The sequence below is a fragment of the Heptranchias perlo genome, chromosome 35, assembly GCF_035084215.1.
Source record: "Heptranchias perlo isolate sHepPer1 chromosome 35, sHepPer1.hap1, whole genome shotgun sequence".
Lineage (NCBI taxonomy): Eukaryota > Metazoa > Chordata > Chondrichthyes > Hexanchiformes > Hexanchidae > Heptranchias > Heptranchias perlo.
In genome coordinates, this window is record NC_090359.1 from 18,274,594 (window position 1) to 18,293,837 (window position 19,244).

The following is a 19,244-nucleotide window of genomic DNA, read 5'->3' on the forward strand; positions in this document are numbered from 1 at the left end:
AGGACTGAACTGGCTGGATTTTGAGGGCTTGTAGAGACCTTCGGGTGGAGTGCTCATCCCAAAAGTCCTCTGGAAGACAGTCCAGATGCCTGGTAGTTTTTCTAGTCTTAGGTGGAGGCTAAACATCACTTCTCATCAATGGCATTAGTCCAATAGATGTGTGAATGAGTGTGCATGTGTGTGGGAGGTGCTTCACCACAGCAGGGAGCTACCACTAGTCCAGATGTAGCATCCAGGCTCACAAAGGATGAATGGTCACTGGTGTAACATACTGGAGGGCAGCCAGGGCCAACTGAGCTATACCTCAGCAAGAGACTAAGACTTCAGAAGGGCAAGGGTGGGGGAGAAAGAAGGGTAGAAGAGATAAACTAGGAAATTATAGGCCTATTAGCTGTTGTAGGGAAGTTACCAGAATCTGTTATTAGGGACAGAGTTACTGAGCACTTGGACAAATATGAACTGATCAGAGAGCCAACATGGACTCGTAATGGGTAAGTCATGTTCAACAAACCTAGTTTAATTGTTTTGAAGAGGTAACTAATGTGGTAGATATGGGAGTGTCTATGTATGTTATTTATATGGACTGCCAGAAGGCATTCGACAAGATTCTACTTAAGAGACTGTTAAGAAAAATGAGAGCGCATGGAATTGGAAGCAGCCTATTAACATGGATAGGGAATTGGTTAGGAGGTAGGAGAGTAGGGATAATGGGTATGTACTCAAATTGGCAGGATGTGACTAGGGGTGTCCCCCAGGGATCTGAATTGGGGCCTCATCTTTTCACTATATTTATAAATGACCTAGATGAAGGAACAGTGAGCCAGATATCCAAGTTTGCAAACGACACCAAGTTAAATGGCACAGTAAATAGTGTAGATGGGAGCAGAAAGTTGCAACGGGGCATTGATAGTTTAAGTAAGTGGGCAAAACTGTAGCAGATGGAGTTCAGCATGGGGCAGTGTGAGGTCATCCACTTTGAACCCAAGAAAGATAGATCAGAGTATTTTCTAAATGGTGAGAAGCTCGGAACTGTAGAGAAGCAGACAGATTTAGAGATCCAAGTACAGAAATCACTAAAAGCTAGCAGACAGGTACAAAAAATAATTTAAAAGGCTAATGGAATGTTGGCCTTTATCTCAAGGGGGCTGGAATTCAAAGATAGGTGGAAGATAGGTTACAGTTCTGGTTAGACCCCGTTTAAAGTAATGCGTTCAGTTCTGGGCACCGCACCTAGAATCATAGAATGATATAGCACAGAAGGAGGACATTTGGCCCATGATGCCTGTCAGCTCTTTGTTACAGCTATCCAATTAGTCCCACTCCCCTGCGCTTTCCCCATAGCCCTGCAAATTTTTTCTTTTCAAGTATTTATCCAATTCCCTTTCGAAAGTTACTACTGAATCTGTTTCCACCACCCTTTTAGGCAGTGCGTTCCAGATCATAAAAACTCGCTGCGTAAAAAAAGTCCTCATCTCACCTCTGGTTCCTTTGCCAATCACCTTAAACCTGTGCCCTCTGGTTACTGACCCTTCTGCCACTGGAAACAGTTTCTCCTTATCCACTCTATCAAAACCATTCATAATTTTGAACACTTCTATCAAAGCTCCCCTTAATCTTCCCTGCTCTAAGGAGAACCTCAGAAAAGATCGACAGATCAGATGGGTGAACTAGTCTGCAGCACACTGGGAGTTAATGCGGAAACAGGAATTTAAAAAGTTAAAACTTAAGATTCCCACAAAAAATATTTTGGCCCCTTCAGCATTATGGTATGTGCTGTCTGAATCTAAATCATTGAAAACAGCAATCCAAAACTAATGAAGTCCCATGAAAACATAGGTTTTTTTTTAAATAGGAAAGTACCAGGCCCAATTACTCTCCTGTGTACTGAATGCCTCTATTCACAAAGCACAGATATTTCCTGTCATGTAGTGGCTGAGGATTTTCCTAAAATTTTCTGTTATAATTGGCATAGATGTAATTTAAGGGCCCAAAAAAAAGTTAAAGAATACAGTGTTCTGTATTACCAAAAAATAAAATCCTTTTCAGTCTCAAATCAACAGCAAAAATTATTTTTCAGATATATTCTTGGCTCTGATGGATGTTTTCACACCATTCTGCGGGTAAGTGGCTTTTTTTCTCTGCAATATAACCATTTCCACCCCTTGAGAGTCTGCAGTCGTCAAAAGAATCTGCTTTTGCTAGTACAGTGCAAGTGGCAAACACACACAATGGCTCACTGATGCACACCCACTCCCAAGACGTGGGTGTTAATCAGAGACCAGAATTTTGTTTGCTTTTTCTTAAAAAGTAAATGCTGTCGATCCATAAAAGGTCAGTTTTACTTTCAAGTCAGCTCCTTGTTTAATTATAAACATTGGCTGACATTAACTATTGCAGGCTGCCAAAATAAAGGGACTGCAGTAAGTCTGCCCTGCAAGTCTTGGGAACATGTTTTACACATGGAATGAACATGGAATTGGTTAAAAGAACAGTATTAATCACACCACGGACGAGATAAATCGTGTCTTCTTGCTCAACTAAATGAATGTTAGGGGCTGACCTCGAGGATGTGTACTCACCAGTGAATCATGCATTTCAATGTTCTGATGCTTTTGCAGTTATTCTACCTTCCATGAACCACATTTGAAAAGACAAAATCACCAATAAGCAGAAAGCAATGGGCTCTATAATCAATCAATAAATAAATCTGCAGATTGACTGACTTTGAATTCTAGTTAAAAAGGTGCTGAATGTGTTTTTTTTTTAATTAATACAATATACCAGTGACAGAGGTTGATTTTCTCCTTTTACCACAGGAGCAGGGGAGAGATTTTTATGCTCAAAGTAAGGAATCTCATTACTTTCCCTTTTGGGCACAGCATCATCAAGCAATCCCTGGTCAGGCACAATATAGACTTGATTTTTTTTCTAAATTGAGAAAACAAGAGGAAGGATTGTGCAGGACAACACCAAAGGGAAAGGGGAGACTTGGTGGCTCAGGAAGTAGTGATTAGGTGATGCCAAGTTTAGATTTTAAAACCTGAAGATTACAGGAGGAAGGGAAGGCTCGGGGAGGTAAGAAGTTCCATGGTTTTGAGGTGCTGGGAAAGAATGAATTAACAGTTGAAGATGTCGCAATGAGTCTTGATTTCAATATAACAAGGGTGTGAGGAACAGGGAGAACATGTAGGATTACATACCTGCAGCCTAACAGAAATAAGAGTGTTCAGAGGGGCACTCACCATAGTAGCACTGTGCACAATCTGGTCTCCATATTATAAAAAGGCACTGGAGGGGGTGCAAAAAAGAATTCTGCTATAATCTGTGTAAATAAGAGGTTATGCCTATCAGGAAAGACTGAACAGGCTGGGGCTTTTTTCTCTGGAAAAAAGACTGAGGGGTGACCGAACAGACGTCTTTAATATTACGAAAGGGTTTGATAGGGTAGACATAGAGAAGATGATTCCACTTGTAGGGAGTCCAAAACTAGGGGCCATAAATATAAGATAGCCACTAATAAATCCAATAGAGAATTCAGGAGGAACTTCTTTACCCAGAGAGTAGTTAGAATGTGGAACTCACTACCACATGGAGTAGTTGAGGCAAATAGCACAGATGCATTTAAGGGGAAGTGAGATAAACACGAGGGAGAAAGGAATAGAAGGTTATGCTGATAGGGTTCGATGATGATGGGTGGGAGATGCATGTGTGAACACCAGCATGGACCAGTTGGGCCGAATGACCTGTTTCTGTGCTGTACATTCTATGTAATTCTATGATATAAGTGAAAAGAATGCAACAGGAAGAAAGGCTGGAGGTTAGACGTGAGAGAGGAATAGCGTTATCAGATGACAAGCTTTTTCTTAAATCCTATCCAGGAGTGGGAGTTGCACATGCTAAAACTGGCTCCCCAGATATGAAAGTAATTCTTGAACAGACTTGGATTTTGAGAGTTAAGAGTTGCTGAGGAACATTAAGAGTTTGGCATAAAAGAGAAAACAAGACTATCATGGATGAGACTTCAGCAATGGAGGAGTTCAATTTGGGATTAAAGGGGACTGAAGCCTACAGTTGAAGGAGGACGAAAGGGGCCAAAGAAAAGGTGCAGCTATTGGTTAGAGTTGCTGTCCATATATGAATGATTGAAAGATGAGATTTTCATTGCCTCGTTGAAGAACATAGAGGAGATCAAGATGAAGTAATTCAGCCCTTGCACTATGAGAGGACTGGAAGTAATGAACACTGAGGAGATGAGATCTGAAAGGTGATGAATGTCTAACTGAATCATCAACAAAACTGAATGCAGGATAAAGCTACCTCTGCAATAATGGACCTGCAGCTCCATCTCAGAAAAGTACACCTGCTACATCAATGTGCATTTTTCCATTTCCCATACCAGCTATAATTATCAAGCAAGACGGCCAATTTTGTGCCGAAGTGTAGGCAGTTTTATACCATGACCCACCCCCATTAGGAATTGGGGATATAGCCTGAGAGACGATTTTCTTCTAAATAGTCCAAGCTGATTGACGTCCAGAACCCAGAGATAAATTAATAGCCTGCTGATCCACTCATTCCATTGCCCAATCTCTAACATGCAGCACTTTTTTTTTTTACATGACTGCAGTCCTAGCCTGTTGGTCAACAACTTTCTTTTATTTAGCATCTGTGGTGTAGTGAATGCCCAAAGGCACTTCGAGAAAAAAAAGACGCTAAGCAGTAGAAGAGGAGTTGGGGAGATGATCAAAGGCACAATCAGAGTAGATTTTGAGGAAGCTTTTGAATGTGAGCTGAGAGGTAGCACGGCAGATAGGTTCAGGGAGAGAGTTCAAGAGAGTATGCTGAGGCAGATGAAGGCTCAGCCACCCATGTGGAAGGAGAGGGAGGCAGGATGCACATGAAGCTAGTGGGGTGGGACACAGAGCTAGAGCATGTTGCAGAGGTGGGGTGAGATGAGGCTATGGAGGGATCTGTAAAATTTGAACTCAATGTATTGGGGGATGGAAAGCCAGTGAAGGTTGACGAGGGCAAGGAGTTGGGAGGTCAAAGAGGAGAGGGTTGGAGAAGTCGAGCCTGGAGGTCATGAAAGTGTGACTAAGATTTCCAGTGGCAAAGAGACAAGGAATGAGGCAGGCTATGTTGTGGAGGTAGAAATAAGCAGCAGAGAAATAGAGGTGCTTGAATCTCCAGTGATAGCCACAGCTACGGAGGTCTTTAAATTTGTGGCCTTTGAAGTTTCAGTCGGAGTCTTGGCCATTTTAGTGATGGAGACACGACACCTGCCTTGATGTCCTGCTCCTGCACGTTCAAGCTGCTACCAATCTACCCGACAATGTGGAAAATTGCCCAGGTATGTCCTGTCCACAAAAAGCAGGACAAATTCAATCCGGCCAGTTACCACCCCATAAGTCGACTCTCAATCATCAGCAAAGTGATGGAAGGTGTTGTCGACAGTGCTATCAAGCGGCACTTACTCACCAATAACCGGCTCACCGATGCTCAGTTTGGGTTCCGCCAGGACCACTCAGCACCAGACCTCATTACAGCCTTGGTCCAAACATGGACAAAAGAGCTGAATTCCAGAGGTGAGAGTGACTGCCCTTGACATCAAGGCAGCATTTGACCGAGTGTGGCACCAAGGAGCCCTAGTACAATTGAAGTCAATGGGAATCAGGGGGAAAACTCTCCAGTGGCTGGTGTCATACCTAGCACAAAGGAAGATGGTAGTGGTTGTTGGAGGCCAATCATCTCAGCCCCAGGGCATTGTTGCAGGAGTTCCTCAGGGTAGTGTCCTAGGCCCAACCATCTACAGCTGCTTCAACAATGACCTTCCCTCCATCATAAGGTCAGAAATGGGTATGTTCGCTGATGATTGCAGTGTTCAGTTCCATTCGCAACCCCTCAAATAATGAAGCAGTCCGAGTCCGCATGCAGCAAGACCTGGACAACATCCAGGCTTGGGCTGATAAGTGGCAAGTAACATTCGCGCCAGACAAGTGCCAGGCAATGACCATCTCCAACAAGAGAGGGTCTAACCACCTACCCTTGACATTCAACAGCATCACCATCGCCAAATCCCCCATCAACATCCTGGGGGTCACCATTGACCAGAAACATAACTGGACCAGCCACATAAATACTGTGGCTACAAGAGCAGGTCAGAGGCTGGGTATTCTGCGGCGAGTGACTCACCTCCTGACTCCCCAAAGCCTTTCCACCATCTACAAGGCACAAGTCAGGTATGTGATGGAATACTCTCCACTTGCCTGGATGAGTGCAGCTCCAATACTCAAGAAGCTCGACACCATCCAGGACAAAGCAGCCCGCTTGATTGGCACCCCATGCACCACCCTAAACATTCACTCCCTTCACCACCGGCACACTGTGGCTGCAGTGTGCACCATCCACAGGATGCACTGCAGCAACTCGCCAAGGCTTCTTCGACAGCACCTCCCAAACCCGCGACCTCTACCACCTAGAAGGACAAGAGCAGCAGGCACATGGGAACACCACCTGCACGTTCCCCTCCAAGTCACACACCATCCCGACTTGGAAATATATCGCTGTTCCTTCATGGTCGCTGGGTCAAAATCCTGGAACTCCCTTCCGAACAGCACTATGGGAAAACCTTCACCACACGGACTGCAGTGGTTCAAGAAGGCGGCTCACCACCACCTTCTCAAGGGCAACTAGGGATGGGCAATAAATGCCGGCCTCGCCAGCGACACCCACATCCCATGAACGAATAATAAAAAATATATAAATTCAGCATAAAAAAATCCTAGGACATAGCATTAATCTCTGACAGTCACTTCCAAAAGCAGCTGGATCAGTTTCTCTGATTTTCGACATGAATACCTCCAATCAACCAACAAGGCTTGCACCTTTAATGACCTCAGGACACCCCAAAGTGCTTTACAACCAATGAAGTACTTTTGAAGTACAGTAACTGTTGTATCGTATGGGCAACCAATTTGCGCACAGCAAGGTTCCGTAAACAGCAACGAGGATAAATGACCAGATAATCTGTTTCAGTGATGTTGGTTGGCCAGGACACTGGGGAGAACTCCCCTACTCTTCGAAATAGTGCCATGGGATCTTTTACGTCCACCTGATAGGACAGCCGGGGCGTCAGTTTAACCTCTTATCCGAAAAGCAGCACCTCCGACAATGTAGCACTTCCTCAGAACAGCACTGGATTGTCAGCCTAGATTATGTGTTTAAGTCTCTTGAGTGGGACTTGAACCCACAACCTTCTGACTCAAAGGCAAGAGTGTTACCCACTGAGCCACGGCTGACACTATTGAAATAGTGTAAGAAGAGACCTACCAAGTTGCAGAATCTTTTGCTCTCAATGGTGATAAAAATGGTACAATTAGACTGAAATTAAGGGGGCAGGCCACATTAGATTTAATAATGATTAACTAGCCAGATTTAGTTAACAGCCTAACGGTACGTGAACATTTATCTAATAGCGACCATTCATAATATGATCGAGTTCAACGCTGTGTTTGAAAGGGAGAAACCCGTATCAGCTAAGATTCTAAATTTAGGTAAGGCCAACTTCAACGGGATGAAACAATGTCCACAGTAAATTGGGCAAATCTGTTGATGGGTAAAATGACAGATGATCAGTGAAAGGTGTTCAAAAAAGAATTTAATGTTATACGGAACCATTTTTTTAAAAAATCGTTCATGGGATGTGGGCGTCGCTGGAGAGGCCAGCATTTATTGCCCATCCCTAATTGCCCTTGGTGGTGGTGAGCTGCCTTCTTGAACCTCTACAGTCCGTGTGGTGAAGGTTCTCCCACAGTGCTGTTAGGAAGGGAGTTCCAGGATTTTGACCCAGCGACGATGAAGGAATGGCGATATATTTCCAAGTCGGGTTGGTGTGTGACTTGGAGGGGAACGTGCAGGTGGTGTTGTTCCCATGTGCCTGCTGCCCTTGTCCTTCTATGATGTGGAGATGCCGGTGATGGACTGGGGTGGACAAATGTAAGGAATCTTACAACACCAGGTTATAGTCCAACAGTTTTATTTTAAAATCACAAGCTTTCGGAGATTATCTCCTTCGTCAGGTGAGTGAGTGAAAGGTTCTCAAATCGCATATCTTATATATGCGATTTGAGATATGCGATTTGAGAACCTTTCACTCACTCACCTGACGAAGGAGATAATCTCCAAAAGCTTGTGATTTTAAAATAAAACTGTTGGACTATAACCTGGTGTTGTAAGATTCCTTACACTTGTCCTTCTAGGAAGTAGAGGTCGCGGGTTTAGGAGGTGCGTCGAAGAAGCCTTGGCGAGTTGCTGCAGTGCATCCTGTGGATGATACACATGCAGCCAGTGCGCCGGTGGTGAAGGGAATGAATGTTTAGGGTGGTGGATGGGGTGCCAATCAAACGGGCTGCTTTGTCTTGGATGGTGTCAAGCTTCTTGTGTTGTTGGAGCTGCACTCATCCAGGCAAGTGGAGAGTATTCCATCACACTCCTGACTTGTGCCTTGTAGATGGTGGAAAGGCTTTGGGGAGTCAGGAAGTGAGTTACTCACCGCAGAATACCCAGCCTCTGACCTGCTCTTGTAGCCACAGTATTTATATGGCTGGTCCAGTTATGTTTCTGGTCAATGGTGACCCCCAGAATGTTGATGGTGGGGGATTCGGCAATGGTAATGCCGTTGAATGTCAAGGGGAGGTGGTTAGACACTCTCTTGTTGGAGATGGTCATTGCCTGGAACTTATCTTGCGCGAATGTTACTTGCCACTTATCAGCCCAAGCCTGGATGTTGTCCAGGTCTTGCTGCATGCAGGCATGGACTGCTTCATTATCTGAGGGGTGGCGAATGGAACTGAACACTGTGCAATCATCAGCGAACATCCCCATTTCTGACCTTATGATGGAGGGAAGGTCATTGATGAAGCAGCAGTTTATACCCCTAAGGAACAAGAGCTCCACTTGCCAAAAAAAAGTCATGGTTGACAAGAGGTAAGGGACAATATAAAACTAAAAGAAAAAGCATACAAAAATGCAAAAAAAAGCACAGATCCTGGCGACTGGGAGAGACAAAGAACAGCAAAGAAAATAGATTATGAGAGCAAACTAGCAAGAAATATAAAAACTGACAGTAAAAGCTTCTACAAGTATATAAAAAGGAAGAGGGTAGCTAATGTTAGCATTGATTCCTTAGAGGATGAGACTGGGGAAATAATAATGGAAAAGTAGGAAATGGCAGAGGAATTGAAAAAATATTTTGTATCTGTCTTCACAGTCGAAGACACTAATAATATACCAATAATAATAGAAAATCAAGGGGCAAAGGGGAGGGAGGAACTAAAAACAATCACTAGAGAAAAAGTAACAGGTAAACTAATGGGTCTAAAGGCTGACAAGTCCCCTGGACCTGATGGCTTGCATCAGAGGGTCTTAAAGGAAGTGGCTACAGAGATAGTGGATGCACTGGTTGTAATCTTCCAGAATTCACTCGATTCTGGAAAGGTCCCAGCAGATTGGAAAACTGCAAATGTAACACCCCTATTCAAGAAGGGAGTGAGACAGAAAGCAGGTAACTATAGACCAGTCAGCCTAACATCTGTCATTGGGAAAATGCTATAATCCATTATTAAGGAAGTAGTAGCAGGACATTTGGAGACTCATAATACAATCAAGGAGAGTCAACATGGTTTTATGAAGGGAAAATCGTGTCTGACAAATTTATTAGAGTTCTTTGAGGAAGTAACGGGCAGGGTGGATAAAAGGGAACCAATGGATGCAGTACATTTGGATTTCCAAAAGGCATTCGATAAGGTGCCACATAAAAAATTACTGCACAAGATAAGAGCTCGTGGTGTTGGGGGTAATATAGTGGCATGGATAGAGGATTGGCTAACCAACAGAAAACAGAGTCGGGATAAAAGGGTCATTTTCAAAATGGCAATCTGTAACTAGTGGGGTGCCGCAGGGCTCAGTGCTGGGGCCTCAACTATTTACAATATATATCAATGACTTGGATGAAGGAACAGTGTCTTGTGGCCAAATTTGCTGATGATACAAAGATAGGTGGAAAGCCATGTTGCGATGAGGACACAGAGTGTCTGCAAAGGGATATTGACAGGTTAAGCGAATGGGCAAAAATTTGGCCGATGGAATATAATGTGGGAAAATGTGAAGTCATCCACTTTGGGAGGAAAAATAAAAAAGCAAAATATTATTTGAATGGAGAAACACTACAAAATGCTGCGGTACAGAGGGATCTGGGTGTCCTCGTACATGAAACACAAAGATTCAACATACAGGTGCAGCAGGTAATCCGGAAGGCAAACGGAATATTGGCCTTTATTTCTATGGGAATGGAGTATAAAAGCAGGGAAGTCATGCTACAACTGTACAGCGTGCTGGTGAGACCACACCTGGAGTACTGCCTACAGTTCTGGTGCCCTTATTTAAGGAAGGACATACTTGCATTGGAGGCAGTTCAGAGAAGGTTCACTAGGTTGATTCCAGGTATGGAAGAGTTGTCTTATGAGGAAAGATTGAACAGGTTGGGTCTATACTTATTGGAGTTTATAGGAATGAGAGGGGATCTTATTGAAACATACAAGATTCTGGGGTGGACTCGATAGGGTAGATGCTGAGAGGATGTTATCCCTCATGGGGGATTCTAAAACTCGGGGGCATAGTCTCAGAATAAGGGGTCACCCGTTTAAGACGGAAACGAGGAGCAATTTCTTCTCCCAGAGGGTCGTGAATCTTTGGAATTCTTGACCCCAAAAAGCTGTGAAGGCTGAGTCATTGAATGCATTCAAGGCTGAGTTAGACACATTTTTGATCAGCAAGGGAGTCAAAGGATATGGGGAAAAGGCAGGAAAGTGGAGTTGAGGTAAAAATCAGATCAGCCACGATCTCATTGAATGGCGCAGCAGGCTCGAGGGGCCGAATGGCCTACTCCTGCACCTATCTCTTATGGCCTTATGGTGACAAAACAGATAGTAAGAGCTACAAAAAGGGAGTATGAAGAGAAACTTGCAAGTGATATCAAAATCAAGACAAAAATATTTTACAATTATATTAGGAAAAAGAAGGTGGTCAAGAGCAATGTGGGCCCCTTAAAAGCTGATAATGGTGATATTATAAATGAAAATAAAGAAATGGCGTACGTTAAGTAATTACTTTGTGTCAGTATTTACAGTAGAGGAAGAGGATCATGCCAGACGCTCCAAGGAAACTAATTTTGAATCAGGGACAGGGACTCCACATAATTGACATAAGCAAATTAACAGTAATGAAGAAAATAATGGCACTAAAGAGTGACATATCCCCAGGACCAGATGGTTTCCATTCCATGGTTTTAAAGGAAGTAAGCGAGAACATTGCAGATGCTCTTACTATAATCTTCCATAGTTCTCTCGATTCAGAAACCGTTCCTTTACTTTGGAAAATTGCACGTCACTCCGCTACTTAAGAAAAGTGAGGGGGGAAGCCAGGGAATTGTAGACCAGTTAACCTAACATCTGGTGTCAAGAAATTACTGGAGTCCATAATTAAGGATAGAGTGACTGAACACTTTGGAAACTTTCAGCTGATCAGAGAGAGCCAGCATGGATTTGTAAAGGGTAGGTCATGCCTGACGAATCTGATTGAATTTTTTGAAGAGGTGGCTAAAGTGGGGGAATGTCTATGGATGTTGTTTATATGGACTTCCACAAGGCATAAGATAAAGTCACTCATAACAAACTGTTAGCTAAAGTTGAAGGTCATGGAATTGAGGGCAAATTATTGACCTCGTTCGGAAATTAGCTGAGTGGCAGGAGACAGAGAGACGAGATAATGTGCAGGTTCTCAAATTGGCAGAATGTGACTAGTGGTGTCCCACAGGGATCTGTGTTGGGGCCTCAACTATTCACTTTTTTTTTTAATAACAACATGGATGACGGGACGGAGAGCCACAAATCCAAGTTTGCTGATGACACAAAGATAGGTAGCATTTTAAACAGTGTAGATGGAAGCATAAACTTAGAGATATATTAACAGATTAAATGAATGGGCAAAGCTGTGGCAAACAGATTTCAATGTAGGCAAGTGTGAGATCATCTACTTTGAACCTAAAAAGGGTAGATCAGAGTACTTCCGAAATGGTGAAAAGCTCACAACTGGAGGTCCAAAGAGACTTAGGAGTCCATGTACATAGATCAATAAAATGTCACGGAAAGGTATAGAAAATAATCAGAATGGCCAATGGAATAAGAACATAAGAAATAGAAGCAAGAGTAGTCCATACGGCCCCTCGAGCCTACTCTGCCTTTCAATATTATGGCTGATCTTCGACCTCAACTCCACTTTCCTCCCTATATCCTTTGATGCCCTTAGAGTCCAAAAATCTATCAATCTCAGTCTTGAATATACTCAACGACTGAGCATCCACAGTCCTCTGGGATAGAGAATTCCAAAGATTCACAACCCTCTGAGTGAAGACATTTTTCATCTCAGTCCTAAATGGCTGACCCCTTATCCCAAGAATATGACCCCTAGTTTTAGACTTTCCACCCAGGGGAAACAGCCTCTCAGCATCTACCCTGTCAAGCCCCCTCAGAATCTTATATGCTTCAATGAGATCACCTCTATTTCTTCTAAACTCGAGAGTATAGGTCCATTCTACTCAATCGCTCCTCATAGGACGACCCAGGAATCAATCTAGTGAACCTTCGTTGCACCACCTCTAAGGCAAGTATATCCTTCCTTAGGTAAGGAGACCAAAACTGTACACAGTACTCCAGATGAAGTCTCACCAAAGCCATGTACAATTGTAGTAAGACTTCCTTACTGTTATACTCCATCCCCCTTGCAATAAAGGCCAGCATGCCATTTGCCTTCCTAATTGCCCGCTGTACCTGCAGGTTAACTTTGTGATTCGTGTACAAGGACTCGCAAATCCCTCTGAAACCAACATTTAATAGTTTCTCACCATTTAAAAAATATTCCGTTTTACTATTCTTCCTACCAAAGTGAATAACCTCACATTTCCCCATATTATATTCCATCTGCCACCTTCTTTGCCCACTCACTTAACCTGTCTATATCCCTTTGCAGAATCTGTCTCCTCCTCACAGTTTACTTTCCCACCTAGCTTTGTATCATCAGCAAACTTGGATACATTACACTCGGTCCCTTCATTTAACTCACTAATATAGATTGTAAATAGCTGAGGCCCAAGCACTGATCCTGACGGCACCCCACTAGTTACAGCCTGCCAACCTGAAAATGACCCGTTTATTCCTACTCTGTTTTCTGTTCGTTAACCAATCCTCTATCCATGCTAATATATTATCCCCAAACCCACGAGTCCTTATCTTGTGCAACCACCTTTTGTGTGGCATCTTATCAAATGCCTTTTGAAAATCCAAATATATTACATCCACTGGTTCCCCTTTATCTACCCTGCTAGTTACAGCCTCAAAAATCTCTAATAGATTTGTAAAACACAATTTCCTTTTCATAAAACCATGTTGACTCTGCCTCGGCATATTATGATTTTCTACGTGCCCCGTTACCATGTCCTTGATAACAGATTCCAGCATTTTCCCGACTACTGACATCAGGCTACATGCCCGTTTTCTCCCTCCTTCCTTTCTTGAATAACGGTGTTACATTTGCTACCTTCCAATCCACTGGGACCATTCTAGAACCTAGGGAATTTTGGAAGATCACAACCAATGCATTCACACACTCTGCAGCCACCTCTTTTAGAACCCTAGGATTTAGGCCATCAGGTCCAAGGGATTTGTCAGCTTGTAGTCTCATTAATTTATCCAGTACTTTCATTTTACTAATATTAATTACTTTAAGTTCCTCACTCTCATTAGACCCTTGGTTCCCCATTATTTCTGGTATGTTTTATCCAGCAATGCCTATGTTCCTACCTTTTTAAAGTTCTAAAAAAATGAAAAAAAGTCAGTTGAAGGAAATTTAAAAAGAAAATCCTAATCATACAGTAAACTTCAAAAATATTTTCCCCAGCACTAGGCCCTGACTATGCTGCTTAATGTTGCTTCAAGAGATAACAGAAATGACACAGTCCACTGTGTCTGCCATAGTCAAAAGCTCTCCATACCTCTGTGACGTCCATAACTTTGATGGCTGCAAGCTGCCCTGTTTTGACATGCCGACCCTGGATGGAGGGAAAAAACAGACACATCAGTATTTCTGCTTTATGAAAACATCACACTAGAATGAATAAGCTGTTCACTACACTAACTGAGCCTAGTGGTGGACTGCGAACAGTTTTTCTATCTTAGAGCTGTTTGCAAACAGGGTGATGTCCCAAGTCAACAATATTTTCTATATGACATAAACTTATTAATGCAAAGACAATGATCAAATGGGGATGGGGTCACAGCCGCTGGAAAATAATTGCATTCTACTTTGAAACCATGGATAATAGAATTCTTGATGTTTGATGTGGAATCATATTATGCAAATCTTAGGTTTATTTCTAAATTTCAAGCAGTACACCACACACTCTGTTCCAAGTAGCTCGTCATTCTGAAAGCGAGTTGACTGCAGATGCATTTTCCTGCTAACCTGCAGCTCGAGTCAGTTCCCAATTAGCACGTGGTTGAGAGACAGACATTAAGTAGTGAGCTTATCAAGTTAGCTACTGCTCTTAAACATACAGTATAATAGAATCATAGAATGACAATGATACAGCACAGAAGGCAGCCATTCGACCCACCGTGCCTGTGCCAGCTCTTTGAAAGAGCTATTCAATTAGTCAAGTTCCCCTGCAAATTTTTCCCCTTCAGTATTTATCCAATTCCCTTTTGAAAGTTATTATTCAATCTGCTTCCACCACCCTTTCAGGCAGTGCATTCCAATCATAACAACTCACTTCGTAAAAAAAGTTTCTTCTCATCTGGCCTCTGGTTTTTTTGCCAATTACCATAAATCTATGTCCTCTGGTTACCATCATTTCTGCCACTGGAAACAGTTTCTCCTTATTTACTCTTTCAAAAACCTTCATGATTTTTGAACACCTCTATCAAATCTCCCCTTAACCTTCTCTGCTCTAAGGAGAACAACCTTCTCTGGTCTCTCCATGTAACTGAAGTCCTGCAGCCCCGGTACCATTCTAGTAAATCTCCTCTGCATCCACTCTAAGGCCTAGACATCCTTCCTAAAGTGTGGTGCCCAGAATTGGACACAATACTCCAGCTGAGGCCTAACCAGTATTTTATAAAGATTTAGCATAACTTCCTTGCTTTTGTACTCTACGTCTCTATTAATAAAGCCCAGGATCCCATATGCTTTTTAACAGCCTTCTCAACTTGTCCTGTCACCTTCAAAGAATTGTGCACATACACCCCCAAGTCTCTGTGACTGCACCCCCCCTTTAAAACTGTACCATTATATTTATATCCAAATCCTTCCGCTTGAATGAGGATACATGAAAAGTGCTTTATTTATAATATATATACATACACATGTATTTACCACTATTTGTTCCAGTCACGTATAATAGTGTGTGTGTGAAATGTTAATTGCAAGTTCATGAACTGTGAAAAACGCTCAGCAGTACGACTATCGATTTTGAAGTTCCAAATTTAGGTTGCGCAGGACAAAGCACTTTTAAGCTGTATAACACTAGGGTGAAGTACTGGTGGTTACAGTACTTGGTAGTTGTTGAGCGAAAGAGTAATTTAAACAGCATATCACACAGCTTTTAAAACAGTGGTTTGTGCTCTTATGCAATACTAAATAAGTGCATTTCTATAAAAAGGTCATTCAGCCCATCCAACTTTTTGAAACTCAACTGCACCATTCAGATCAAGATATTGACCACTTTTAAACATCACTGATGTTACTGGCTACTTTTAGATTGCAGCTTTTTCAACTTCTAATCTTGTCCCCAAAAAAATCTCAACTAAATTCCAGAGGTACTGCCCTCGACATCAAGGCAGCATCCCACTGAGTGTGGCACCAAGGAGACTAATAAATAAAACTGAAGTCATTGGGGATCAGGGGGAAAACTCTTCAGTGGCTGGAGTCATAGCTGGCACAAAGGAAGATGGTTGTGGAGGCCAATCATCTCAGCCTCAGGACATCACTGCAGGAGTTCCTCAGGGCAGTGGCCTAGGCCCAACTATCTTCAGCTGCTTTATCAATGACCTTCCCTCCATAATAAGGTCAGAAGTGGGGATGTTCACTGATGATTGCACAATGTTCAGCTCCATTCACAACTCCTCAGATAATGAAGCAGTCCATGCCTGCATGCAGCAAGACCTGGACAACATCCAGGCTTGGGCTGATAAGTGGCAAGTAACATTTGCTCCACACAAGCGTCAGGCAATGACCATCTCCAGCAACCATCTCCCATTAACATGCAATGGCATTACCATCGCCAATTCCCCCATCATCAATATCCTGGGGGTCACAGTTGACCAGAAACTCAACTGGATAAGCCACATAAATGCCATAGCTACTAGAGCAGGTCAGAGGTTGGGTATTCTGTGGCGAGTGACTCATCTCTTGACTCCCCAAAGCCTCTCCACCACCTACAAGGCACAAGTCAGGACTGTAATGGAATACTCTCCACTTGTCTGGATGTGTGCGGCTCAAACCACCCTCAAAAAGCTAAACATCATCCGGGACAAAGCAGTCCATTTGATTGGCACCCCATCCACCACCTCAAACATCCATTCCCTCCACCACCAGTGCACCGTGGCTGCAATGTGTACTATCTACAGGATGCACTGCAGCAACTTGACATGGCTTCTAGGGCAGCACCTCCCAAACCAGAGATCTCCACTACCTAGGAGGACAAAAGCAGCAGGTGCATGGGGACACCATCACCTCCCAAGTTCCCCTCCTAGTCACACACAATCCTGATTTGGACACATATCACCGTTCCTTCATCGTCGCTGGGTCAAATTCCTGGAACTCCCTACCTAACAGCATTGTGGGAGTACCTTCACTACACTGACTGCAGCAGTTCAAGACGACAGCACACCACCACCTTCTCAAGGGCAACAAGGGATGGGCAATAAATGCCGGCCTTGCTAGTGACACCCATATCCAGAGACTTTTTAAAAATCTGAAATTGGGTCAGTTTGGTTTAGGGATTGCAAACAGACAGCTTAATATGTCAGCATATACTGTGTAGCACTTAGAAACCAATGTGTATGATTGTTTGACATCATGCACAGTCTACTTGCCAATGTGGCCCGGAGCACAGTCTGTTCTTCCACCCACCCACTTATCATGCATGTAAATTGACTGCTGCATATTATATTATGGTATACACATGAACCTGCACATGACCAACAGCATGCTAACCCCCAAGTTTGAGGAAACCAGAATGCCACTGATTAGACCAATTATAACACCAGTACCTGAATTGAGGTGCACCTGATTAACTAATATCATTTGTGCAGGCATCTCTACTAGATCAAGGGCAACTCGTTTACTAACAAGGACTGAGGAGCACAAGGCAGTAAGTAATCAGGCCAATTTATCAAATTAAGAGTCCTTAAAATGAGCTGGTCTTGAGGCTGACTATAAAGGACGGATTTCAGCGCAGATGTCATAGGGCAACACCGACAACCTCTGGTTCCTGGATACGAACAGGTTATTATGGGCCATCGCATGCTCCATATCGTAGAATGCAACATTTTACTTATTATAGTTATGTGCAGATACCTTAACTTTAATCAGCAACCATGCACAATGAAACCTTTTATGTAAAACATCTCACGACTGCATTGAATTGTGAGCACACGCTGGTCGTGAACTATGAAATCCACATCTGCTGGTTTCCAAAAATAAAAACTAGCTACTGTTTCGGGGGTGGCGAGGAGAATCAGAATTAACAATACAGAAACAGGCCATTTGGCCCATCTAGTCTATGCCGTACTTATGCTCAACCCGAGCCTCCTCCCATCATACATCATCTAACTACTTCATCAGACTCGGTTGATCTCTCCCGACTCCTGCATGGCCATATAGCCTGCTAATACTCACTGCTTAAGACTTGCAGATGAAGAATGATCTCTTGGGCATGGTACCGAAAGAAATGAAGGAAGGGCGGATGAACAAACAAACTTGCACTTATGTAATGTCTCACCTTGCCCTCAGTAAGTCCCATAGCACTTTAAAACCAATAGGTCACTTTTGAAATTGAGTCACTTTTGTCAGCAAATTACCAGAGGACTGCTGGCACCTATAGGCCCATATCCTAGCACGGAGAGAACTAGAGAGGAATGAAGAAAATGATGCTGGGGGAAAACCAACTCTAACCAATCATTTTTTTTTGAGATCATAAATTAAGAAAAAAAAAACTGTTTACAGACAGACTCTCCCAACACCTGACCTATAATGTACAAGGCCCTAATGATAATTTGTGTTTCAAGTCAGACTGGTTTTTGATGGGACTCAGCCTTGTATTTCAATAGGATTGCAGCAACAAAAGTAAGAATCGCCTACAATGCAGATATATTGGCTGTGCAAGCAAAATTAATGGGTGTTTTTGTTTTTAAGTAGGTCACTGATTAGTATATTCTAGAGCTGGCTAAACTAAAAATACTGCTACTGCACTAAGCATCAATTGGGAAGGTAATACTTGTTCCAAGGATGATTGGAGAATTGCCAAAAGAAAATATCAGGCTGCTAACAGCAAAACAAAGCACTCGTTACAGTACCATCAAAATGTATTCACAGCACACTTTATAATGCAAATGCTGGGGACATTTTGTAAAATTAAAAATACTCTAGTTGGGGCGGAAGCAACTATAATGAAGTGAAACAGCCAAAGTAAGATGAATATTACAAAGGAAATCCTTATCCTCATAATTCAAGCAGATTTAATGTCTCAAACATCTTCACAAATCAAGGGATGCACTGTCAGGAGCTGAACTTCCCATTGCTGCTGTACAAACTGTTTTTTGCAAACCCACCGATTGACATTTTATGTCTAGAAGTCTTGGCTTCATGTGCGGCAACAAAGAAGAAAATCGATAACGAAAATGCAGAGGAAAAGATTTTGAGCAACATCAGGGCACACGGTGAGCTAATCTTATGGAATAACATCATGCTTACTGAAAGAACGTTCTTGCATTTATAGAACGCCTTTCACAACCTCAGATCGTACCAAAGTGCTTTACAGCCCATGTAGGCAAACATGATGAGGTCCCACAAACTGAAATGAGATGAATGAACAGATAATCTGTTGTGGCTCTTGTGTGATGAATGTTGGCCAG

At 42.9% G+C, this 19,244-nt stretch overlaps 1 protein-coding gene across 2 annotated transcripts in view; it reads right to left on the minus strand.

The window, feature by feature from the left end:
- LOC137302379 (misshapen-like kinase 1) overlaps positions 1-19,244 on the minus strand; it is a 202,284-nt gene that overhangs the window by 99,800 nt on the left and 83,240 nt on the right. For both annotated transcript variants that reach the window (XM_067972004.1, XM_067972003.1), the window contains exon 3: positions 14,105-14,161. In XM_067972004.1, coding sequence (XP_067828105.1) covers positions 14,105-14,161 — 57 coding nt within the window. The remainder of the gene's footprint in view (positions 1-14,104; positions 14,162-19,244) is intronic.